At 49.6% G+C, this 25,733-nt stretch overlaps 1 protein-coding gene across 3 annotated transcripts; it reads right to left on the minus strand.

Moving 5' to 3' along the window:
- Nucleotides 1–528: 528 nt before the first annotated feature.
- On the minus strand, nt 529–25,616 carry PDE1B (phosphodiesterase 1B). 3 transcript variants are annotated; one of them, XM_016165470.2, is made up of 16 exons: nt 25,488–25,616; nt 25,274–25,400; nt 10,838–10,951; nt 9,751–9,933; nt 9,515–9,581; nt 9,050–9,166; nt 6,623–6,763; nt 6,127–6,227; nt 5,896–6,021; nt 5,669–5,770; nt 4,575–4,695; nt 4,184–4,265; nt 3,728–3,836; nt 3,081–3,211; nt 2,462–2,581; nt 529–1,954 (listed from the first exon to the last, which is right to left on the minus strand). In XM_016165470.2, the coding sequence occupies exons 2-15, from the start codon at nt 25,381–25,383 to the stop codon at nt 2,478–2,480; spliced, it is 1,608 nt and encodes a 535-aa protein (XP_016020956.1). In that variant the 5' UTR covers nt 25,384–25,400; nt 25,488–25,616; the 3' UTR covers nt 529–1,954; nt 2,462–2,477. The 3 variants fall into 3 exon arrangements, with proteins under 3 accessions (XP_016020956.1, XP_016020954.1, XP_016020957.1); XM_016165468.2 differs by having other exon boundaries at nt 529–1,949; nt 2,461–2,581; XM_016165471.2 differs by lacking the exons at nt 25,274–25,400; nt 25,488–25,616 and adding an exon at nt 15,222–16,183 and having other exon boundaries at nt 529–1,949; nt 2,461–2,581.
- Between the last annotated feature and the right edge of the window lie 117 nt (nt 25,617–25,733).

A 25,733-nucleotide genomic window follows, 5' to 3' on the forward strand; every position in this document is an offset into this window, starting at 1 on the left:
GATGTGTTCCCTCCTACAGCTGTGAGACCACCACCCCTATCCCAACACATTAGCAAAGATGGATTGATTGACAGCGCCATGGCTATTAACAAAGAGGTCCTTGCTGGGAACTGGGAAGGTTACCTCTCCCCCTTGTCCTAGGCGCAGAGGGACCAGGGTAAAAGACAAAAGCTGAGCATAGGTAGAGAAACATCCTCAAACCCCATGGCCAGGCCTATCCTGCCCACTGCTTTTGATTTTTCCATGTGGTGGAGGGGAGAGGAGGAGAGAGAAGGCAAGATTTACCCCTCCTTTCTTAAGAAGCAGTGTGATGGAGAGAAAGCAAAAACTCGGAAGTGTAAGGTCCCATTTCTGCTTTCCCTACTTGCCCTCAGGCAAGACCTCACCTCTCTGGGCCTCGGCTTGCCCACTGTATAGATAACAGAGAAAACACCAACTGCACCAGGATTTTTACCAAGCTTAAAAGAGACAGCGTGTACATGAAGAAGCACGGTGGACTCCCACCCAGAGAACACCAAACACGGCCAGGCCTGGTCTCCCTTCTTTATTGATCTCTGACTATAGCAGGGTTCTGGGAGGCCAAGGGAATGGGTGAGTCACATGCGTCTCCGCCCCACTCGGGGCGGGGTAGGAGGGACAGGTGGCAGGGTAGCGGGTCTAAGAGACCATGAATATGGACTTCACATGAACAAAGCCCACTGTACAAATGCGTGGTTGGTATTTACAAGATAGGAGGAGGGAAGTCACCTGGACTTAGGCCTTTCCTGGGACAAGGCAGGGTGAGAGGAGCCTGAGGAGAGGAAGGGGCAGGGGACCTCGCTGGGCTCTCTTCAGAGGACATGACAGCAGCAGCCCAGAACCCCTCCCCATCTGCCTTCCACTCACCACTCCCATTTGTCTCAGGGGAGGGGCCTCTTGGTGCCTGCAGCTGGGCCAGTGCTGGGAGGGGGAGACATGGGAGGGACCCACTGTGAGCAACACAGTATTACTGGATAATACCTCTCCCCTCACCATGCACCTTTGACCCCAGGACAGCTGGTCTCTCCTGCCTGTGTTCATAAGATGCATCCTGAAGGTGCTTTGCTGGGGAGACCTTAAAGCACTTTACAGACATTAGTCGGATGGAAGCCCCCCAGACCCAGGGAGTGGAAGGAGGCAAAGGGCTCAGGCCTGAGCCAGGACAGGTGACAAGCCCCAGGGGTCTAAACAAGTCCCAAGCTCTTAGAGACCCCAGGAAGTCCTCGTCTCTGTCCCTGCCAATGACCCCTCTCTTCCCTCAGTCACCATTTCAGAATGGGAGAGAGGGAAGACTGTGGGGGAGGGGGGTCAGGTTGGGGTTGGGGCTGGAGCAGTGTGGGTCTGGGGTAAAGAGGCTGCCCCCCCCCCACATTCCCAGGCCCTAGAAAGATACCATGCCCTGAAGGAGCCCACTCCCTTCCCCACACCTAGGGCTCTGAAACCCCCCAGCTTTCTATCCTATTCCAGCCCTTCCCAGGGGAGGAAAAGGGGAACCCAGACCTTTCAGCTAAGATCTGGGGTAGGGGGCTGAGGGAACCCCCAAAATGTATTGCTTAGAAACTTGGAGGCAAAAAGGATGGGGGAGAGCCCAGGGGGCTGGCATCTGTGGCCCTCCCCCCAGGCCCTGGGAAGCCTCCAGGAAGCCCCCCTTCCCAGCCAGCCATCTGGCCATGGGGGGAGTCCAGAGGCAGGGGGATGGGCACAGTGACTTTTGTGAGCCTGAAGTTCCCCAGTCTTGCTGCCGGGAGATTAAAGTGCGCCCCAATGGGTGACGGGTGGGGAGGGGCCCTTCCCCCAACCCCACGATCTCTGGCATTTGGCCTTCGGGTGGGTTGTCTGTTCCTCAACCTCCATGCTCCCTTGGAGCAGATGGGGGAGCCAGTCCCGATGGATGGTGCTGATGACATCGAACACTTTGGACTCAGGGAGGTAGGTCCTGGGAAAAGAGGGAGAAACCTCAGTGCATTGATCTTTGCCTTCATCTCCAGCCTGACTTACATTCTCCAAGTCCCACCTGGATCCCCACTCAGAAGTACAGAAGGGTACCCAGCCAAGGTGTGAGCAGGGGCTGCAATCAAAGTCATGCCAACTCACTTCACAGAGCCTTGTACCCTGGCTGGTTATTTACTCCAAACCCTCACAAAGGTGCTCACAGGCTGGCTGTAGCCTTGATCAAGCCCTACCCTGCTCTGAGGAGCTACCTGCTTTGTTCCTGCAGGGACTGGGACAGAAGAACCAGAAGGATTTCCCTGTTTCCCACCCATGTCCTGGCTCGGTTCTATGTATTCACTCCCTCCACTTTCTTGCCTTGAAGGAGGGAGGGAAAACCTCACATCCAGTGAACCCCAAAGATGACTCTTCAAAGATGTCATGTTGGACAACCAGCTCTCCCTACTCCTTGCACATCCTCGAGACCCTCCATGCGCCAGCACAACAGGCTCACCTGGGCCAGCCCCAGGCTAGTCCAGATTCCCATTCTGGTTGTGTTCATCTTCAGTGGGAGAGGGTGGGGCTTCCTCCTCACAGGGAGACAGCTCGTCAATGGACATCTGGTTGGTGATGCCTGCAGAGGGGCATGAAAGAAGTCGGGACCAGACCAAGTTCCCCAGAACCCAAGGAGTATGTGGAGAAAAGTAAGGGATTCTCGTGCATCTTCCTGCCTTCAAGCTGAGCTACATTCAACCCCTGCCCACTTGGGGACAGCCTCTCCAGCCTTGTTAAAATTCACAACCCTTGACCCCCACATAAAGGAAGAGATTTCTCAGCCAGGACCACCAAGCTACCCAAATCTGCAGGAGCACCATTCACAAACCACAATGAACATAGGACCCTTTGGGTTGTGGAATATAACTGTCCCTATCCTCTCTCCAGTCCTTATTCTAGAACAGTCCAGGCCAATCAGCTAGTTAGTCTTCCCTGTGCTCTAACTTTAGTCTCATCAGCTCCATTCCCACCTCTAAGAGTCAAACAAAGGGTTGCTCCAGAGTCTTAAGGAAAATGGACCTGCTACTGCTTATTAGCTACCCTCCCTCTAAGGCCTCATCCCCCTAAAAGGTACCTACCACTTGCTGCCCGTTCCTTCCATTTCTGCTTGTTCTCCTGAATGTATTTGGTCCAGGTGGAGCGGAAGCTGACCACATCAGGGTTGGGGTCTCCCACTTCCACGTCCAGAGAAGGCTGGCGCCACTGGAAGCTAGAAACAGCCCCCCGCCCCCAAGCACACACATGCGACTTCAGAGGTGAGACCCAGCCCACTCCAGAATTGCCTTCACAGCCCTCAGAGTGGAGGGGATAGAACACCAGGAGGAAACTTAGGGAGCCTCATCTTTCTCCTCTTTTCCCTCTGCTAGGTACCCTCCAAGTCCCTGTCCTGTTTCCCCCAATTACATCCCTCCTTCTTTACACCTTCCCACTTACTAGAAGAAAACTAAAAACAAGATTAGCAGAAAAGCAATAAAGACAAGAGCTAATGGAAGAGATAAAATTATGGTAGAGGGGAACAGAGATTCAGGTCACACCTTCCTGGTCCCATGGTCCCATCCTTCCACCTGTGTGTGTGACACACAGCAGAGGGGCTCCCACTTTTGGAGTAGCCTGCTTCTCCATCAACCCTGTCATGGTTGTACCTGCTCCCTGCAAGTGGGCCCTTTCTGTGAGTCCAACTTCCCTCCTACAGAACAGGGAGACCTGGCTACCCCAGCATCCTCACCTGGGCTGGTTTTTAGACTTGGAGTCCTCATCCCCCAGGGGCTGGACACTCTTCTCAGCCACATCAGTTAGCACAGAGAATGTGGGCTCCACAATGAAGTCAATGAAACCTGTAGTGAAGAAGATAACTCCGTGGAGATGTCTTACCAGAAGGTTAGGTAGTGGATACGGCTGGCATGGCCATAACCTTGGCTACCTGTAAAACAGTAACCTGGGGCTGAAAAGTTCCCAACAGGGGAAGCCTTTGGGATGATGTCTTTGTGACTGCAGAGAACTCCTCCCCACCATCGCACCCCCCTGGCCTTCCACCCCAGGACTCCACGCCCTAGCACAGCAAGCTTGCCTCTATAGGAAGAATGGTTTTGAAAATTGGGGACTTGGGGCAATCCTGGCCTAGGCCCAGACAGCATCTTTTCCCCTTATTAGTCCTCTCCTCCCTGAGGGAAAGATCACTCACCAATCTGGGACTGTGCCACGAGAGTGGAAGTGCGATCACACAGTGGAGAAAATGGCAGGCCCAGTTCTGCCTCCTTGTCGCCCTGTAAGAGAAGACAGGGTAGGAAACCTGGAGAAGATACCTCAGTCTACCTACCAGGTCCAGGCTACAGCTGGAGGTGGTAGGAGGTTGTGCCTGTGACCTGGAAATGAGTGACAATGCAAATGGGATGCACCTGTCGTCAGCTACTGTTCAGCTTTTAGGATGATCACATTTTATCCCATGGGTTTGGGGTCAAGTTAGAAGCTACAGGTAGCAGTAGCTGAATGAAGATCGGAAGGAGTAGGGAACTTGAAGAACAAAGAGGAGAGAAGGTCCCATGAGCAGGAGGTGGGCAAAGATGCCATGCTACCTGGCGGAAGAATTCCTCCATGAGAGCCTTGGTCCAGCGGCTGTGAACCGACCACTGCTTAGTTGGGTGGCTGATGTCAGCAGCATGGAGCAGTAGAGACAGGGCCTTGGACTTGTCAATCCTGGTGGAGGCAGATGGCAAGAGAAAAGAGAGTAATCTTTTAGGAAAAGGAAACCTGAACCATCCTAACTTCCCATCTCATGCCCTCACTCAGATGCTCTCAGGTAACTTCAAAGATACTCTGAGCCTCCCCAACACACACACACATATGTGCACTTATATAGAGAAGAAGCAGCCCAAACCTTTGGAATCAGAGATCTTGGTTCGGATCCCCACTATATCTATTACACACTAGCTGTGTGACACAGAGCAAGCTACTTAAAATTTCCATATTTAGTTTTACTCAGTCTTAAGTGGCAATAATAACAGAATCTGCCACATAGAACTGTTCTGAGAATTAAATGACATTCAACATTTAAGTATTTAGAAGAATGGCACATAAGTGTTCAGTAGATACCAACTATGATTATTATTGTTATTATTATTTTCCGACAGTGATATGCTCTGACATTGCACACTCTCCCGCACATAGACACCATACATTAACATACACCTTCAGGACACGAATGTAGTCTGTTCTCTCTCATACACTTCTAAACATTAGATTTAATTATGGCATTTGTTCCGTGCTTGCTTTCTTTAACCCCACGTGACTCTGTTAGGAAGCTATTGAGGTGGGCGACGTGTCATTTTCACATTTCACAGATAAGGGCTGACTGTCCAGAAGAGTTGAATGATTTTCCCAAAATTCCAAAATAAGCCTGTCCTGAAGCTGAGATGAGAACACCCATCTCAGACTCATAGCCCAAAGTGCTCTCCAGAAGACCGGCTGCCTGGGTTGTGCATACACCTGGGGCCATGTGCACACACACGTCTCTCACACACGTATACACAGAGATATGCTCAGCTACCTGGAGCAGGAAAGCTTCTACATCTGAATAAAGACTTGGCGCCCGAACTACTCATATAGATGGCCCCCAATTTACACACCCCTCACTCTTGCCTAGCCCTGGCCACACCCCACCAGATGCCACCTCTCCAGCTGCTGCAAGGCTGTCTTCATGGACTTCACTTGCTGGAAATGGCAAGACATGTCTGTGGCCAACACCATCTCGATGACCAGGGCCCGCAGTTCTCTGAATGAACAGAACCAGAAAAGTGATCAGCCCTACAACACTGCTAGGCAGGAGGTCCAGGAAGCAGGATGAGAAGGTTGGTGTGAGGGGTCTTTTATGAACACCCACTCCTGGTTTCTGCTCACACAAACTCATCCTTGGTTAAGTTGATGAAAATGTTCATCTCGTCATCCTGCATCATTCGGAAAACAGAACTGATGTGGTGATTCTCCAGTACTGAGCGATCATTGTATAGGATGGCACATTCTGACCTGCAAAGTCAAATGTCATTGTGTCTGGTCACCTGTAAGTGGGGACTCTGGCAACCTCCCCACCTCCACTTGGCCCCTCCTGCCCTGCCATGTCCCATCCCTCACTTGGTCTGGATATGGAAGCTGTTGGTCGTGCCTGTGTGCTCATAGTCATGAATGGCTGCTGCAAAGATGATGGCCAAGACCTCAATCTCTGACAGGCAGTGCTGGGGAAAAAAGACAGAGGATGAGAGGGAGCCAACCTCCTGCCCGTCACTGCCCAAAGACCTCTAGACACGAGCTAGACTACTCAGGGCATCCCTTCTATTCTTAAAGGTCAACTCTTGGACTAATGCAGCCAGGCTTATCAGCTCCCGGAATGGCCAAAGACCCTCCTCCATCCCAACCTGCAACATTCCCATTGCATCCCAGCACACATCCCATGAAGTTATGGTCCACCCAGAAATTCTCTAGAGTAAGTCAAATTTGACTCTGAAAACTGTGGGATGCCAAAGGAGAAGAACCAAACAAAGAAGAAGGGAAATGAGAATATAGTTTAGATATCCCAGTTCTGTAGCCATAAAACCCTGAATCACAGAAGAGTGTTCTTCGGAGTACCTACCACCATCCCTGTGCGGAGCAAGAAGCAATGGACTGTCTGGGTAACATCAGCGGCATGGATCTGGTTATGGTAAGGGTTCTTGTACTTCCCATAGCCTGTCTCCAATGCATCCAGGAAAGTCATCAAAAACACAGTGGGAATCTGCAATAAAAGGGAGGAAATCGAGATGCACGGAGGATCCGTGGAAATGGCAGACAGCCCAAGACTGAGATCGACAATGCCATCTTTCTTTAAAAGGCAGTGTGGCATAGGGAGAGGGCACTCGCTCAGCAGTTAGGTGAACCTGGGCTCACATCCTGGCTCTACCACCTGCTGACTATGCGACCTTGGGCAAGTCACGTGCCTCCCTGCGCCTCAGACTTAATTGCAAGATGACGATAACACCACCTACCTTGAATTTAATGAGATAAGTACAAGCCACTTAGTAAGTGCTCTCTAAAGAGTAGCTATAATTATTATTATTTCCCTGGAGATTTTTCAGAAAAAAAAAAGAAAACTTCCCTCTTACCTTCCAACTACCTCACCCCATCCCCAATTCAATCTCATATAGAGGGCTCCGAAGCAGGAGAAAGGATAAGATGACATAGAGAGGACCCTTCCAGCCAGATGCGGATTAAACCCTCCTCTGAAGCCTTCCCCCACCACACACACATGCACATGCACATGTGTGCGTCCACACGCACACACGCACACACATGCACACACACATACACACATCAGGAGTCACGGCTCTGTCCAGCTATTTTCAATTCTGTCTCTGTCTTGCATATGCCCTTGGGGTATGGTATGTCTTTCTCTTTCAAAAGTCAAGGCTCCCAGAGGGCAAGGCTGGTATCTGCACCTGTCCCTGAATCTCCTGAGGCTGGGAGGAGAGTAAGGATCAGGACCTGAGGGAGTGTATGTAGAGAGGAGCTACAGTGAGAGACACAGAAGACGCTCCACTCATCAGTCAGACCCTAACGTCCCCACCCCCACCCCTGGAGGGCTGTGCCCCAAATTCAGGGAATTTTAAAGGACTGTTTCCATGACAACTGCCCTTGCTTTAGAGTTGCCATGGCGTCCCTGGAGGGAAGGGAAGGGGAGGGGAGGAGCAGGGGAGGGGCTGGGTGCCCAAGAAAGGAATGGAAAGCTTGAGAAGGGTGGCTTCAACTGGGAGCACTACCATGAGTGAACACTAAAGCAATAAGCTCCCCTCTCTCTCTAACTGCCTTGGAGTGAGGCAGACAGGGGCTGGGCCAAACCCAACCTGATGCAATTACTCTTAGGGTCCCCTTAAAACCAGTCCTTCCGGGTAAGGAAACAGAGTTTAAGAGAAGCTGGTGTCTGGAGTATATCTGCAAACCAGTTTGGAGAAACATGAGCTGGAAAAAGAAGGCCCTGCTATTCTCTGTGCTGGAGAGGGCGGGATTGAAGGAAGGGAAAAGGAAACTGCAGAAGGACAGGCCCTAGGAAGGCAGTAAAGAAAATCCCAACTGAGCATCTCAGGAAAGTTCTGCAAACCCTCTTGGAAGTTGTTGTGAAAGGAGGAGTCAGGGTAAAGAAGAGGCTTACATGCACTGATGGTCTGTTAATGAAGGCAGAGGATGAAGGGGTGATCTTCCAAAGCCCTCTGGGAGGAGCCCCTCCAACTGGACTCCTCGATCCCCCCACACGCACCCCTCAGAACTCACACGTTTTCCTCCCCTCTAACATCTACTGCCCAGCCCCGCCTAGGTGCTGACCAAACACTCCCACTGCAACTCTTTAACCCCCCTCATGGTTTTTCCACATGGAAGGGGTTTTTTCCAGCCTCTATTCCCAAAAGATGCTCCCTCCTGACACAGAGTCTAGAGAGGACTTTTATCCCATATTCTTCCTGGCCAGCCAAACTGAAGAGCAAATGGAGTTCACACACCCTCCTTCTCCTCATACAACCCTACCCAGCCCTGCCAAAAGCTGATCCTCTCCATAAGGTTCCTTGGACAGAGACTAGTGCTGGGGAGGGGTGGGAGAGAGAAATGGCCAATTTTATTCCCTCCCCTTACCCCAGGAAACAAATGGAGAAACTCTAGTCCCAAAGGGCTGATAGCATCTGGACTCTAGGCCTCCAGTGTCCTCGGACAGGAGGCAGGACAGCTGAAACAGCGGGGTGAACATCAAGCCAGCCTGGAGAAGTCAAGTTAGAGGGAAGAGCAAAGGCAAAGAGAGCAGAAGTCTAGGCTAGATGGTTGCAGACCTAGAATCTTCCCCTAGGAAGCAGTAAATGAAGTCAGAGGCCAGCACTATGGCAAGTGAAAGAAAGCCTAGACTGGGGTGAACATGAGGAGACTTCCCTGATGGTGAGACCAAAAGAGGGAGCCTGTGAATCTACCTGTTGGGAATCTTCTAGAACAGAAGTGATGGGGGTGGAGAATGATGCCCAGAGGCAGGGGTAGGATGCTGCCCAACCTTAAAGCGGCTGATGAGGTTATGCCGAGTCAGCAACTCAAAGACAATGGTCCTCAGGGCGTGGTCATCTGCTGCCTGGTTCAAGGAAAAGACATCGAAGCACCAGAGGTCCAGGTTCTGTGAAGAAACAACAGACTAGGCTGGGAAACTCCGAGAGGAGCATCTAGCAGCAGCAAGGGTTGCAGTTAGACTTCAAGGAGGACTTCCCAAAGAGTCTTAGGAAGCAGGTAAACAAAGAGGCAGTGGAGTGGGCCTCTTTCTTCCCAGATCTCTCTCAGTATGGGAGAAAAAAGAAAGCAGGAGTTTGCCTCTGGAGTGGGCAACATTTGTTTTGAAGAACATGAAAACGACAGTTAAACAGGAAGGCAAAAATCACCCCATAATCACCCCTTAAAGAGTCTGAAAGTCCCAATGGCTATTTCCACCCCCCAACCTTCTCCTCATTTCCAAAAACCCAGGGATCACCTTGAGACACTTGAGGACCGCAGTGGAATGAGTGGGGCCCACCGAGGTGTATGTTCTCCGGAACATCCTAAGGGAGAATAATGAAAAGAAGCCCAGGTGTGAAGGTCTAGGGAGTGGGATCTGATCAGGTGGGCATGTGAGGCCACACTGCTAATGGGGGCCTGGAAGATCAGGGTGGCCGGGAAAGAGGGACCTGGAAAGAGGGCAGAGGAAGGCCAAGCGTGGGTGAGCCTTACCGTTCCACGAAGATCCCGGCCTGCACAGCGTGCACTATGCTGCGGAACTTGGGCTTCTCCTCTGCCCGTCGGCCTTTGGCCCGGGCCTGCTGGGTGAAGGTGGAGGCCAGCCAGTCCCGCACCTCGGAAGGCACAGCATCTGACCGAAGCTCCTGCAACTCGTCCTCCGTGTCCAAGATTTGCCTGAGGCCCCAGAAGGGGCATCACAGAGGAAAGACAGCAAGTGCTTCCACAACCTGCAAACCCTGGGCCCAGCCACACCCCACACCTCAGTAACTCCCAGGCTAGCTCTTTCCCTTCTTGGACACCCCCTTGCTTTTCTCTCACTGTTTTTATTTGTTTCTCTATATGATGCCCCTAATAATGAAACAGGTCACTATATGAGGTAGTGAGCACCCCAACTCTGGAAATGTTCAAGCAGAGACTAGAATACCACCTGTCAAGGATGCTATATGGACCAGTAGCACTGTCCAGAAATAAAATGCAAGCCACATATAAGGAACTTCTAATTTTCCAGTAGTCACATTAGAAAGGTAAAAAGAAACAGGTGAAATTCATTTTAATGATAAATTTTCTTTAACCTAATGTGCCCAAAATATTACCATTTCAACATGGAATCAGTAAAATATATATATAAACATAGATGAGCTATATTATTCTTTTTTCTAAGCCTTAGAAATCCAGCATGTATTTTACAAATATATACACGTCTTAATTCACACTTGCCACATTTTAAGCTCCAATAGCCACACGTGACCAGCAGTTTCCATACTGCGCAGCACAGGTCTGGAGGGATCTCACACTGGGAAGAAGGTTGGGACTAGATGAGCTTTAAGGTAACAGTCTTCTCTCTGCGTTTGTCTTTGTCTCTGAAACTCCGTGTGTGTTCCTCTGCCTCTTTAATCTCTGCCAATATTTTGACCTCTTTCTATCTGCCCCTTCCACTCTTCCTTCCTGCTCTGGCCCTGTCACAGTCTCTGTCCCTAGCTTCCTGTCTGACTCCCAGTCTCTGGGTCACTGTGTCTGTATGGTGTCTTCCTCCTTTGTGGGTAGGTCCCTCCCCGAGGCGCAGCATCACCGCTCTCACCGAGTCTCATCTATATAGACGGCCTCCAGTAGGGAAGCTGTGTACTCCAAGTTTTTCTTCAGCTCCTCAATGTTGACCTCCCCATTCTCCAATTGCTTCACCATGTAGCGTAGCCTGGGGAGGAGGGCACAGATATCCCGCTTAAGCGCTGTTACCTTGCCATGAGGACAGGATACTTTCTCATAGAGTTCATTTTATAGAAACAGCTTCCATCTTCCATAAATCATTAATCATTCTCGCAGTAAGAATAATAGCAGCTAATGTTTTTCATGTCAGGCTACTGCCACTGCCTGTATTAAATTTATCTACTCCCTAAATTTAATCCCAGGATTTTCCCCACCCATCTCCGATTTCTTAACACTCCCCCTTTAGTCAGTGTTTCCTGAACACTCTTGTTTAGACTGCCCAGGGCCCAGCAGAATTAGACAGGTATAAGCTTTTGGGTGATGTTTTGGAGGTGGTCTGTTTCATAGTCGGAATAACCAAGAGCTGAAACTGCTATTTCCCCCCTGAGAGAGGGCTCTGGGACCAATAGCAATCAAAAGAGTACCCAAGAGTCTTTCATTTTATCTCTCAGTCATAGTAGAGAAGGGGGTACATGTCCATAGCCACTCTGTCCCTGGAAGGGATAGCAAAGACACAGAACAAAGAGAAATCTGAATACTTTCGCCTGGCCTCACTCCATCCAGGCAGAGCTAATGGATTATGATTCCAGAATCTAACAACCAGGGCAAAGCAGGATTAACCCCTACCTGTCCAGGTTCATTTTGTCAAAGGGTGCCAGTACCCATCCCCTGCCTCAGCCCTGAACAGCTTCTCCCAGAGCCAAAGGTGGAGGTGGGGCCAGGAGTCTCACAGGATTCTTTGCCTGAAGGGACAATCCCTCATAGTTTGTACTCTTGAATTCCGGGGGTTGGTGATTAACTGGGAAACTTCTTAGAAGTCCGGGGAGTCCAACCCAGGCAGTCACAAAGCAAACAAAGCTCTCCGATCTTAGATGGTGATTTTAAAGAAAGTAATAAAACATTCCCCTCACTCCTTCCCCCAGCCCTCTCCACCCTACCTAAAACCAAGATGGGGGTGAAAAGGTGGCCATCACAATTCCCCACTGAGAGGGGCTTCAGAAACCCAAGGTCACCCTCTGAGTCAGGGAGAAGAGAATGAGTCAGGGACCAAAAGCAGAAATTAGCATCAATTCCCAGGGATGCTGGAGGAGGGAGAACAATGGCATTCCTGAACAGAAGCAGCTCTAGAATCCCAGGGTCTTAGAGGCTTTGGAATAGGGGTGCCCAAAATAGCCAGCCCCAGGAAGCATAACAAAACAACTCTCACCTCAGGGACCAGTGGTCTGTGAAGAAGACATAGCTGAATGCAAATGGAGCAGAAGGGGAAGAGGGGAAATGGGAGGGGGACACTGCAGCCTCCTCAGCAGACTTAACTTCAAATCTCACTTCCAACCTTTCTGCAGCACCCGCTCTATGTGGAAATAGCAGGTCATTTAACAAGAGGCTGGGTTCGGTAAAGCTCAGACCCAGCTCTAGCTTTGGTAGGAATAAAGGCGAGACAACAGAAAAGGCTTCCTGGCCAATGAGCTAGAAAGGGAGGCCGGAGCCAGCATCTCCATGAGTGCTGCCCCAGAGATCACAGAACAAAGAGGTACACTCTGCCTTTGGGGCTCACCCTCAAGTCGGGCTTCCTCTCCTGGTCAGTCCCTGTGGCCAGAAGCCCTTGAATCTGGGGACTCACAACCCAGGAAGAAAGGCCTCCAGCCCCATCTCCCCCTTAGATTCCCATTGCAGCCCTAAACTTCCACTTCAGCCCTTCCTACAACTGAAAACACTGCCCCTAAGGGTCAATGCCGTCCACCAAAGTTTCTTCCTCGACCCACCTCTTGAATCACACATCCCAGCACAGGCTCCTAAAGTGAACAGTCAAGCCTACGGATATTCATTTGCATGTATTCGCATAATCACTAACAATGCTGCCAGCTCTACATTTTAAAAAGCACTTTCTATTACATTATCTCATTTTATCCTCACAATGGGCCAAGAGGAAGGGAGGGAGGAGAGAAGGAATTGCAAATCCCTATTTCCTAGATGCAGAAACCAAGGCTCCAGGCATGGGTCAGGGAAGCAGCAATCCTGGATTCAAACTTATCACTTCTTGGCTCTGAGTCCTTGGGCAAGTCACTAATTATTAACCTTTTATCTACCAAAATGTGACTACTTGCATCAGAATCAACTGGGATACTTGTGAAAATTTTAGATTCTAGGCCTGATTACATACCTATGGAACCAGAATTTCTGAGGGGATGGTCCAGGGATCTGCATTTAACAAACATCCCAGATGATTCTCATGCATACTAAAGTTTGAGAACCTTTAATTTAGAGTCTCAGTTTCTTCATCTGTAAAATAGTGAGGATGATACTGAAACCACCTGCAAAGGGCTCTTAAGAGGATTAAATGAAATAAGGTATGCAAAGGCCTGACACACACAATAGGTTTCTATAAATGTCATTTGAACCCGAATTAACTGACTAGCATCACTCTGGCACTACCCAGCTCACAGCTTGCTCCCTTCAAATCCACCAGCATCTGCCTTCTCTATCCTAACCCCAGAAGACTGAATCTAGTTTAGATGAAGACTGGTATATAGGAAGCCCCCAAGGAGGAAATGGGAGAATGATAATGGACACGACCTCTCCGGTACAATTATCAACCTCATTTGAGCCTCATAATCACCTTATGAGGGAAGTTGAGTGACTTGTTCAACGTAACACGGCTCATCAATCTTGGTCAGGTCAGCAAGCCTAGAGCTCACACTACTAGAGCTTTAACTGTGCCCCTAACACTAAAGGTATTTGGCAGAGGAATCTCAATCACATGATCAGTTTAGAGAGGCTGAAACCCATTCCTTCACAGCTTCTTCAACCTTAGTCATCCAACCTTCATGAAGTGTTGGTGTCTGTTGACTTGTAGTAGACTGAGAGTGTCTTGACAGCACTGCCAGTGACTTGTTTATACTGGCTGCAGTACGCAGAGCATATAATACTTGCTCAGTAAATGTTCATTAAGTAAATAAAAGGGAAAGGAGGTAGATTAGTTAGATGAAGAACTATCGGCCAGAGCTCACAGTTGAAATCTCGGAGCCAGGATTTCCCTCTAATGGAAAGCCTGGGGGAGAAGAGTGAGATCGTAGGCTGGCTTTCAACACACCCCTCCTTCCAAGTTCCCCCTGCCTCTGCCTCTAGATCTTGTCCAGTTCTTTAATAGCTTCTGTTGAATTCTGAACCCAACACAATCCAGACACTATGAGGAGGGAGGGAAAGATTAAATAGCATCTGACAAATGGGGAATCCAAGAAAGGGGACCTAGACTCTGGTAGCTAGCAGGATTCAGGTGCTTAATTTCACCTTCTTGAAGTTATATAACCCCCCACACTGCACTTTCTGACCTGGCAGGAGCTTTTCTGATTCTAAAGTCTCTCAGAGTTAAGATCTCCCTGATTCACCTAAAGTCCTCACCTCATCATTCTTCTGCAGGAAGTCCTACTCCCCATCTCAGTTTTAATCTAACCCCTCTGGTTCAGTCCTCAAAGAATCTGGCAGGGAATGGTTCCTTTCCCTGTCCAGTCCATATCCAGACTTAAGGAAAACTGGGAGTTTCCCTGACATTCCTTCCACCTCTAACCCTAGCCCTGTTTCGCCATCACCATTTCTTCCTCCTTTACCTTCAATCCCTGGACCATGGGGAAAGCCTCAGATCCTGACCCCTGAAAGGCCCCAGTGTCTCCCAGCTCTAGGCAGCCAGCTGGAAGGTTCCAGGCTGTGATAATTCCAACATCCCAGAAGAGCTCGGTTTCCCCAGCCCCCGCCAGTTCATTTCTTGGAATCGCCACCATGGCTGATGATCTGGTGATTTCCAAATACTCCTGCCACTACTTCCAGAACGCACATTCCCAAAAAGATCACTGTGAAGTAAGTACAAGGCTCAGCACAGAGCAGCCTCAAGCCACAAGGCTGGGAGTTGTAAGAAGAATCCTATTTCCCTTTTGGGTTCTTAAGACTAGATAAAGAGATTTCAGAGGAATGTGAGGTCCTAAGGATGCTAGGGGTCAGAAAAGAGAGAAAGGGGGGAAACTCTGCTAAGTCACCTGCCATAGCCAAGAGTACTAAAAAGGAAAGGGAGATGAATAATAGAAGAGAATACGGTGAAGGGCAAGATGAATGGAGTGAGAGGTAGAGAAGCTTGCGCGCGCGCGCGCGCGCACACACACACACGGACTGTCAAGTCTTGATTCCTCTCGTCCACCAAATTACAACTGGTGGACCCACAGCAACCTCTCCTCCTCGGCCCCTCTCCCTTCCTCCTCCCTGGCTCCTACCTGAGGATGGAGCCCTGGAGGTGGCTCCTCTGCACAGGAACAGGGTTTGCCATGAGAATCAAAGTTTCCTAATTTGGAGCATCAAAATGCCGCCCCCAGGGCCCACGGCCCTTGAGGGAAATGACTCCCTCTTAGTCCACTGACTTGCTTGCTCCTCAAGTCTCAGCAGAATTGAGTGACTGACCAGAGAGAACTTTGGGGAGGGAAACAGGAGGAGCCTGGCTGGAGGAGGAAGTGACCGATGAGGCAGAGACCAGCCCACAGCAACTGGGTGAGAGGCCGCGGGAAAAGTTTCACATCTGAATCAGACTGAAACAAGAATCTGTTTTCAGAAGAATCCAAGAAAGGACAGAAATAGCACAGGCCAGGCCCCTGATCTGAGGAGGTGGGGCTCCTCTCTGAAAAGGGTTAGCAGGAGGCATAAGGGTACATCCTGAATCTGTTGTAGAAAGTCCGCAGTGGGAGGGGAAGAGGCCCTGCAAGTGTTCACCAGAGGGGCTAGAACAGATTCAGTTCCCTCCCAGGGTCTTTTTCAGATTGAGAGTTAACTCACCTGAAAGAATGGAAGAAAGACGGGAAGGGAATTAGAAACTGCAGGGTAGGGGCTTACCGATCAGGGTGTCCTTACCCAGAGACCCTCTCAACCAAGAGGGAAGCCCTTATCCCCCATTCCCCACCCGAAGCAGTGAAAACACTTGCTCACAGACACCAAGAGGTCGGGCAAGTCACGTTAACATTGCCAGCCCCGGTTTTCTCACCCGAAAAAAAGGGGATGGGAGGATAACTATGAATTAACTGGAGAGAGGTAATCCAGCCCAGAGGGAGAAGACAAGTGACGGGAAGGCCAAGAAAAGGCCTGGGGACTGGGACCCCTCTATCACCTCCAGGCTTTGCTCTTTTTGCTCAAGTTGGAGATGAAAGAACCTGGCCTCTGCGGCTCAAAGAGGACGTGCGCACACAGCGCCAGCCCGCCTCCAGATTGGCTGAGAGGTGACGTCACCAATACAAGTGCTTTGGGGCAGCGATTGGTCAGCCGAGGAGCTGGGCGGGGCCAAAGAGGAGCCGGGGATGAAGCCAAACGCATCCACGAAAGAGTTGCGTGACTACAGTCTCCTTAATCTAGGGTCTAGGCCTGGGGGTAATGTGGAAACGATGACAGGGAACTAGTAAAGATGAATATGACAGGAAAAGGGGAAAAGAGAAGAAACAGGCCAAGAGCCAGGATTTTATGACGGGAAGTCTCCTCCCCACAGCCCCAAAAAGCAGGGAGAAATTAAAATACCTTGTCACTGTGCCAGAGCCTTGAAGGATTATAAACAAATGAAGTTTGGAAACCTGCTGTTTCTCAGCTCCACTGAGTACTGAGACAAGTGGAAGTGGGCTTCAGCAGCAACGAGAGGAGTGAAGGTTAAATAACAACGAGTTGTTTTCTAGTGAACTGTTAGCCATGAGGCAGAGCTGCTGCAGAGTTTGCAGGAAAGGACACCCTAGACTTTCTATCTATTTTCTCTGTGCCCCACCACCCTGCACCCCCCACACACACACACGCGTACACATGTGTTAGTGTTTTTTGAAAGAAAGGACTAGACCCAGAGTCAGAGACTCAGAACTGCCATCTAGGAGATGAGGGACAAGACATCATTTGGCCTGTTCTGTGGACCTGCTTGCTTGAGGGATAGGGATGGAAGGGTGGGAGTGAGGGCAGGTGGTAGCCAGCTGCACACAGCCTGGTACAGCAACAAACATCAAGCCGGGCCAGCTCCCCTCCTTCCCCTAACTCCAGGCCCTCACTCCAGGCCCTGCCACCTTGTACCACCACTCCGGATGTCTGAGATTCTCCCTGGCTCCTTATTCCACAGGGGCCAGGAGGCAGTGGAAGCAGAAGCTGGGGAATATACAAAGCATGGAGCTGCAGAAGGCAAGAACAACCAGATCTCTACCTTACCCAAGCACTGCTGTTGCCCTCACTCCCCTGGTTTCCCATTGCTATACAAGCAGTCCCAGTTATTGCAGCTGGCTGGGCACAGTGGCGGGGGTGGCTCCAGAGATAAAAATAGCCCCCCTGGTGGCAGAGCTGGGGTGCCATCCTGGGATGTGGCAGGCTTCAGGTTGACATGGCAGCAGTCTCTAGGCACTGGACAGAAGAGCTGGGTGGAGTGAGGGTGGGGAGAGAATGGGGCAGGGCCCATGGAAGACTAGAGGGTGATGGGGGAAGGACAGAAATCAGGTGAGCAGGAAGGACAGAAATCAGGGAGATGAGAGAAACAAGGTACCTAAGAGGCAGGGAGGGAAGGGCGATTCGAAAGGTGCTGTGAAAAGGGGTCTGAGAAACACTGAAGAAGAGGGAGAGGAGTCAGCTCTCACCTTGCTTGTGTCTGAAGGCAAAGCCCCCTCTGCCTCCTGACCAGATAGGTGTTCCTAGCAATAGCACAGCACAGCTCAAGTCAGATGAGGAAGGGGGTAATCTAAGCAACTTGAGCCTTAGCCCAGACTAATAAGAACCCAATATCCCAGCTCCCAGCCAAGTACACAATGAGTCACTTCTCCTTCAGGCTGTAGCCCTTGAGAGACAGAGAAACTGGGAGGGGTGGGCAAGAAAGTCAGAGGAAGACAGATGAGAGAGAATGATCCCAGGACCCAGTCCAGAAGAACTTTCTCCGGTTCCCTTGACCACCCCTCTTCTCCCTTCCTGAACTATTTAATTCTGCTTATTAACCACTTCCACATGGACCACCCCACCAGCCCTCCAAACCATATTTCAACAGATGTTGCCAGCAGATGCCCTGCTTCCAGGGGGCCTAACAGATGTTGAAGATGGCTTGGGATGGGAGTAAGTTGGAAGCTTGGCAAAGGACGGACTGCAGGTGTGATAGGAATAGCACTAAATTGTGGATCAGTGGAATTTGGCTCTGGTCCCAGCCCTGCTCTCCACCTTACCAACTATCTCTGGGCATCAGTTTCCTCCCCTGTAACACTTTATGGTTCTCGGATTCAGTGCCTGGGTTGGAGGCACTAGTGAAGTAGGATACCTGGGTCTTAATTCATCCTCAGTTCAGGTTCATCCTGACTGGCTCACCGCTTCCCCCAACTCATTCCTAAGCTGATGCCTAAATGAGGAGAGTGGCTTTCTTCTTTATCATAGAAAGGTCATATTCTAACCTCCAGGAACTTTCCAGGAAGTTCTCCTGCGTATCTATCTTCAATCCATCTTGCTGCAATCAAAAAAACAGCAAATTTTCTTGGCATTTCAAATAAAACAGAAAGAAAGAGAACAGACAGGGCAGATAAGTCTTCAGGGTGCGTCTGGTACAGTTTGATTTATTTTATTTTTTTCAGATTGGAATTTCTAAAGCTACTGCTTGGTAGAGAGACTGCCAGCGTTTAAGGAACTTGGCAACACTATAGGCACATGTGCTCACTCAGCCCAGGCCCCAAGAAGTTTCCAAACAAGGTGGGCATAGAGAAGAGAACTAGGGAGATGGTGCCAAGTTAGATACACAAGAGCTGATAAACAGGAGAGCAGGGAAACCAAGGAATAAAAATGAAAGGAGAAGCTTCTCTGGCCTCCAGGTCCCTCCTGCTGGAGAGTCACTAAGCCCCCTGGAAGCCTACCTTCCTTCTAAACCTACATGGTGCCAACAGCAGCTGGCAGCCTAATCATCCTACTGCAGCCACCATAATTATTTGCAAATCTGACTTCTCATTGCAGCTGCAGAAGCAACTGACCTGAGCCTGGCTTTATCCAACAGCACCACCTGAAGCCCCCCTCTACCCTTCTAGCTCTTCTCCCAGCCCATGCCCCCAGACGTCCCCCTGGATATGCCCTGGCTCTTTTCCCACCGAGCCTGCTTCTCCACCAAAACCCCATTACCACTCCCTCAGTGGACTTCTGCCAGGTCTGGGATGCTGAAGCAGAATCCTAACCTGATGTTTTCTTCCCAGACAGGGATAAGCTCCACAGATGCCGCAGGAGCTGAGGGGAGAGGGATAGCTGCAGGACTGGAGATGGGGGTGCTATTAGGGACAGAGGGGCAAGGGCACTGGCATTAGGGACCTCCCTGCTTTGAATGGATAACATCTCAGTTTTCTCCTTTTCCCTTCTCGGTAGCCTTTCTTCCCCTTCAATTTCCGTCTTAGCCCCACTCAGTGTTCCCAGGATTCTTTCTCACTTCTCTTGAACCATTAAGTCTTCCTCTCTTAGGGGACAATCTCATTACCTAACAACTTCTACTCTCCCAGTTGTCTCACCTTCACCCCACCTGCTGTACTGGTTTTGTCCCTCTTTCTCTGCTGTTGTCCTGAAGAGAATTGGAAAATAGCTACTCAACTTCCATACCTGAGAAAAATCGGCCCCCTGAGATCCAAAGGCAATTACTTGGCTCCCTCTGCAGAGCTAAGAGGATGAGGTCACTGAGAAGGCAAAAGAAAAGTGTTGCAGAATCCAAGCGTTGAGGCAAGACTCGTAAGGTGGCCCCAAAGTGTGCCTATAGCAAACTTACCATGCGCCATCATCACCACAATAACACCTGGGTGAGGGGGGAGCCCCAGTTTCCTAGCCAAGGTGCAAGAGGAGTAGGAGTACTGAGGAAGAGAGAGAGAGGAAGTGGGACCAAAGAGAGAGCAAAATGGAGCCTAGCAGAGAAAGAGGAACCAAAGAAAGATGGGCACAAAGGAGGAAAGGGACAGAGGGAAGGATGTAGGAAGAAATAAAGAAGAGGAAAACCGGGAGCAGAGAAGTTGGAAACAAATCCTCAGCGATTCTTTTAAAGACTCATAAGAAAGGGAAGGTTCCCAGCTTCTCCATCCTGGTCTGATGAAAGTGGCCCAAAAAAGAGGGGAAGATGGGGGACAAACACTCACTTCACTGATTTCAGGAACTCCCTGGGCAGCAGGCAGGTGGAAAGAATCTAGAGCTATCCAGGCTTCTCACCTGCTGAGTCTCTCACCTGATTTCCCATAGTATCCCCAACCTAATTCGCCTCCCTGGAAAAGGTGATAAATGCAATCTCAAATGTGGAATCTCTCAGTCTTTCCATCTAGCCTCCTGGGGCTCCTGAGTGAGCAGAGTGATATTTGGGTTCTAAGGAACTTTAGAGATTCTCTAAAATAGAATTATTTATACTAAATAATTTGTATTCCTGCCTCTTGAAACTTTATTTTTCTCCCCATCCAAACCAATGGTCACCCATTCATTCCCATTCTCCTGCCTGTTCACACAGCAAGTTCTCCTATGCTGAAAGAACTCCAGACTTTATCACTTAAAAGCCACTTTCACATGGATGATATCAAATGAAGAACTGAGATTCAGAGAGACCGTGTGACTTCAAGATCATGCAGAATGGAAATAGGAACTCAAACTCAATACTCCCAATAGTCCCAACGTGCTTCCACTACAACCACCCTGCCTCCCTGATTCCCTCCAGCTACCTATCCTGACCAGAAGTTTATGAGGTTCTTCCTTTGGTCTGAATTTGATTTTCCCTATCCTTGCCCCTCCCTTCACCTTAGTGCAGGAATTTTCCACCCTGTACCATCCAGAGATGCCTCATTCAAGACAATGCTGATGGAAGAAATAAAGAGATGGGGGCCATCTGATAGGAGAACCAGTATAAAACCCAGGGAGGAGAGATTCCCTTTGCTATGGTTGGAAATAAAGAAGGGCTGATGCAGGGAGGAAGGCACTGAAAATCTCCCCACCGAGTCTTGGGAGAAATGATGCTCCTTTTTCTGCAGAGGTTTAGGGAGCCACAGTTTATCCTGCAGTCTTCGCAAGAGTTCCACAGCCATAAGCAGAGGAAGGAAGACAGCAGCACGGTTTTCAAAACTGACAAGAGGCACAGATCACTCATAGGGCATACACAAAATGAGGACAAAAGGTGGGATAAATCAGTGAGACACCCAGTGCAGTCCCTCAGCCTCCTCCTCCTGCCCATTTGATATCCCAAGGATTGTCAAAACCTGTGAGTACGTCACAAACACACGAGATCACACATACGTATTACCCCATTACCTATACACATCCTCACATACACATATACATCATCTCATTCACAGATAGAATAATTTCAGGTATTCAGTGTACCTGAAATCAGCACATCGTCTCAACATATTTATTACCACACATGCCATTTATAAATATAAAAGCCAAGAGACATTGTCATGGAGCTCTGACTCCACAAACTGTCCCTGGCAGGTACATCGACCTTTACCCAGACACATATATATATACATATCAGGCATTCACAATCATTCTGATACATTTCATTCACAATAACGTCATTTCTGTACCCTCTCTGTAACTCCTTCAGTTCCAGGCTTTGTTCTGAGGTACTTAAACCCTGCACCTTTTGAACATCACCTTCTCAAAAAGCAACAGCCACCTGTCTTCCACCCCCAATTCCTACTCCCCGTTCTGCACGCAGAAACACACACATACACCATAGAATCAGAGTCAGAACTGAGCTCTATGACATATACACATATATTCATTAATTCATTTGTTCATTCTTTTATTTATTGAATGCCTATTGTGCTCCAGTACCGCACTAGACTCTGATGAAACAAAGACAGGAAAAAATAATCCCCAACTAGGTCCTTGCTCCAGCTCAGCTGTAGTGACCTTGAACTGCAGCTTAAGACATTGAGCTTAGATTTTGGAAGTCCTGAGTGTGTACCATGTAAAGAAAGAAGAGAAAGAGGTTGTGTCTGTGCTATCCCAAAGGAAGAGAGAAGTTCTGTCTGTAAAATTTCAAGAGAAACCAGTAGGGAGAGGAGAGTGATGCCTGTATTACCCTGGAAGAGCAAGAACTCATAAATATATATGATTTTCCCTGTGTGTGTAACCCACTTGGGTAGGTGTAGCAAAATGAGGAACGGGGTGTCTCCTCTACTCTCCACTCCACTTGATGGAGCTGAACTAAATCATAAGCTCCTTAGGTGCAGGGACTGTGTCCATCACTATATCCCTAGCATCCAGCACATCACCGGGCCCACAGAAGATATCCAATTAATAGTTACCGAGTGAATGAATAAGCTAAGGATGGCAAACCAATCTCTGCTCATAGTTTTCTTGATTCACAGAAGACACAGAAAATCCCTTCTACTCCTACTGACCCTCCCCCACACTCCTCAAGACCTGCTGGTCTTGGAGAGGAGGTGGGGCGTAGGCAAGTCAGATCATTCATTTTAGGGTTAGAGATGTTGAAAATCATCCTAGTCAACCCATCGTCTCCATACCACCTGTCCCAACCTCTCTCATGCCTCAGCTTGAATCTGCTTAGTTAGGAAAATTTTCTTGCTAAGTAGAGGTCAAATCCTGCAGTTAGATACTCTCCGGTTCATATGCTCCAGATTCTGAATTTATCTTTGGCAGTGTGCTAGTGTGGGAAACTGAATTCCTGGATGCCCTTCCCAAGAAGAAACTGCCCTGCACAATTATATTATACAGGCTTTTTAACCAGAGGCAAAAACACCAGGCCTGGCCTCCCTGAAGAGAGTCTTGATGTCCTAGATTAGAAATTAAAAGAGCAGCTGGGGGCGGGGGATATCTGATATGTCGAGTAGGGGAATCAAGGCATATACACAGTTCATCTGCTTTCATTTCTATTCAGTAACTAGTCCTGAGATAATCGTGCCCACCCACTCCCTTATTTCCAGACTGAACAACCCCTTCTCATTCAGGCCCATTTGGAGACAGGTAGAGATTGGGGTTGGGCGAAAAGGTGTTCTATTTCCATTTATAAGAGAGAATGCCTTCTTTGTTCACCTCTTCAGAAACAATGGGACAATGAGAATTGGGAAGTTTGTCTCACACTCAGCAAAAGTTCTAAATCTTTTTTTTCCCCTTCATCTGATGGGCAAAGTCTCCTCAATATTCGAACAGGGCCAAGTCCAGTAAGCCATCAACTTGGGATTTCCCTCGATACCAAGATCTTTCTCTGCTTCAAAAAAGTGAGATTGGAAATCTGTTCCTGGTGATTAATAATGAGGAACTGGTATGTTTCTGGGTAAGTTATCACATATAACTAGCACTCTTAGGGTCCAGATTGCTGAACTGAGTGAGGACCAGGATAATCTAATCAATATGATTAGTGATCCTTGTCCATGATCATCTCCTGTAAGGACATCTCAGCTAATGTACTTTTTAGGGGCAGCTGCCTCTACTGCCTCCTTTTCCCAGGTTTCGATGACTCCTCTGGGGATCCTCTTCTCTCACCATTGAGAACTTCTCACACTAAAGGAAGATATAGTAATTTGCTTCCTAAAAAGCCTTTTGGTTAGAAAGGTGTGGGAAATAGTGAAACCTGCTCTTTTGCAGGGCCTGTGTACCTGGAATGGAGACAAGTGAAATATATGACGAGCCACTAGTGCTGTGGGGAAGCCATCCTGTGACACCTTGAATTTTCCCATTTATGAACCCTAAGGCCCCTTCTTTGCCTTTCAACCACTTCCTTACCTGCCCTTCTTCCCAGCTTAGTTACCATTAATGGAGCATTCTTTCAAGAATCACCCAGTGCTCCTCCCAGCAAAAATCAGTTCAATCTGGTTTTCCATTTCTTCATCCCAGAACTCATTCCAAGGCTGCGCTTCAGAGAACCCGCAAATTGCATTGGCTCAAGGCAGCAAAGGGGGTGAACTGCAAAACACATTTGGACTCCAAGCCTTGTTGCCACTATTGCCTCAGTTCTCCCTCGGGCCTTTCTAAGCAGCTAGTATAAATCAGACCCACTGGCCCAGTAAAAAGGCATCATCTTATCTCCACAGGTGAAGTATTTTAAAAACAACACAATCATAAGCATCCATTCATCCCCTACCCCCATCTCTTCCTCTGCCAGAGCCCAGAAAGCTTCAGTGTTCACTATTGAGGATACTGGGGTAAGGGGCTGTGTTCCCTGTATTTCCTCACTAAACATCTACAGTCTCTTTCCTGGGGCCATGGGGAGTCATATCAGGCAGAGGAGCACCTTCCCTTGTTCTCTGTTTAAGAATCAACAGACTGCAGAGGTTAACCCTGGCAGCTAGCTGACTGAGAGATAAACATGGTGCATGGCTTGTCTTTGACCATCTCCTCTTCTTCTCTGAAGAGCAGAAAGAAAAGTTCCTTCCCTCCCTTGGGACTGGAGTATGAAACACTGGAGTCCTTCCTTTCCCCATTTATTCCTTCCCACATGCCCTTGTCGTGCAATAATAAAATGCCTAAATATGCTCGTAGATCCTTAGGAGATCCTACAGCAACAAAAACGCTTTGACAGTTACCTTGCCTGTCAGTCTTTCTTCACCACCACCCCAGCTTCCAGGTAGGGGCTCCAGATTCCACATTCGGGCTCCAGATCCCTCCTCTAGATCCCAAGTAGGAGTTCTACCTCTTCTCCAGATCCCAGGTGGGTCCCCCATTATTAATATGCAGAGTAAGGTTCCAGGCCCCAACAGAGATGAGCAACTCAGATATGGAGCACCCACCTCTCCCAACCCATGTCAGATGCAGGAGATGGTAACCACCAATCCCAACAGAGGCATATATGACCCACAGGTTGGCACAAGTATCCCCATGCACTACATCTGCATCTGTATGCAATCGCTTTACAAACATCTCTGTGACCCACACTCATGCACACACATGTGATGTGTCACACACATCTGCACAACCCTGCACATGGATACGTGTGAGTCAGCCTGGCACCTCCTGAATGTTGGCCGTCTGCGGCTCTGCCACACCGCACCGCACCGCACATCCTGGGCTGCCTCTCCACACTGCATGTGTCACCCGGGAGGTCCACAGGCACATTGTTAGCTTTGCAACTCCTAAACCTGCTCCAACCAGCCAGCTTGCTCAGCACATGCCTTGCACATGTGGCCTGGCCATTCGTGTCAGAGCGGCTTATTTCCTCGCACCTGTCAACATGTGTGCCAGACAGAAACCACCAGCCCGGCTCCAGCCGTTCCCCTCCACACACACACACACACACACACACACACACACGCACGCACGCACCCCACCCCCCACTTCCAGGATCCCTAAGATCCCTTCCCCCCACTCCCGACCGGGGACTCACAGCGACCGAAGCTTAATCCACATCTTCTTGCTGGGAGCTGACTTCAGCTCCAGGGGCAACGGGCAATCTGACTCCAGCATCTCAGGAGGGCTTCGAGGGGACAGCTCCATGCTCACTCAGCCTCTGTCTATGGAACAGAGGGAGGAAACAGCACCGCGGCTCAACCTCAGACTCTAGCTGTAAGATTCTCACCCCCATCCCAGACCCTTCCCACCTGCGGCTGGCGTGTACCAGCCAGGCCGGTGTCTCTAGATTCGGCCCAAGCTGGCAGAGCTGCAGTTCCTGCGGCTCCTCCTCTCCCGCTGCCCAGCCGAGCTCTGGGCTCCCAGTCCAAGCTCTCCGCGCCGCCGCCGCCGCGCGCTGCCAGAGCCGCCTCCTTTCGTCTCTCCTCCTCCCCCGGCCGGTTCCCCCTCCCTCTGCTCACCCCCCCCCCCGCACCACCCCACCCCCGCACCTTCTC

Source organism: Rousettus aegyptiacus, unplaced genomic scaffold, assembly GCF_014176215.1.
Source record: "Rousettus aegyptiacus isolate mRouAeg1 unplaced genomic scaffold, mRouAeg1.p scaffold_m13_p_2, whole genome shotgun sequence".
Lineage (NCBI taxonomy): Eukaryota > Metazoa > Chordata > Mammalia > Chiroptera > Pteropodidae > Rousettus > Rousettus aegyptiacus.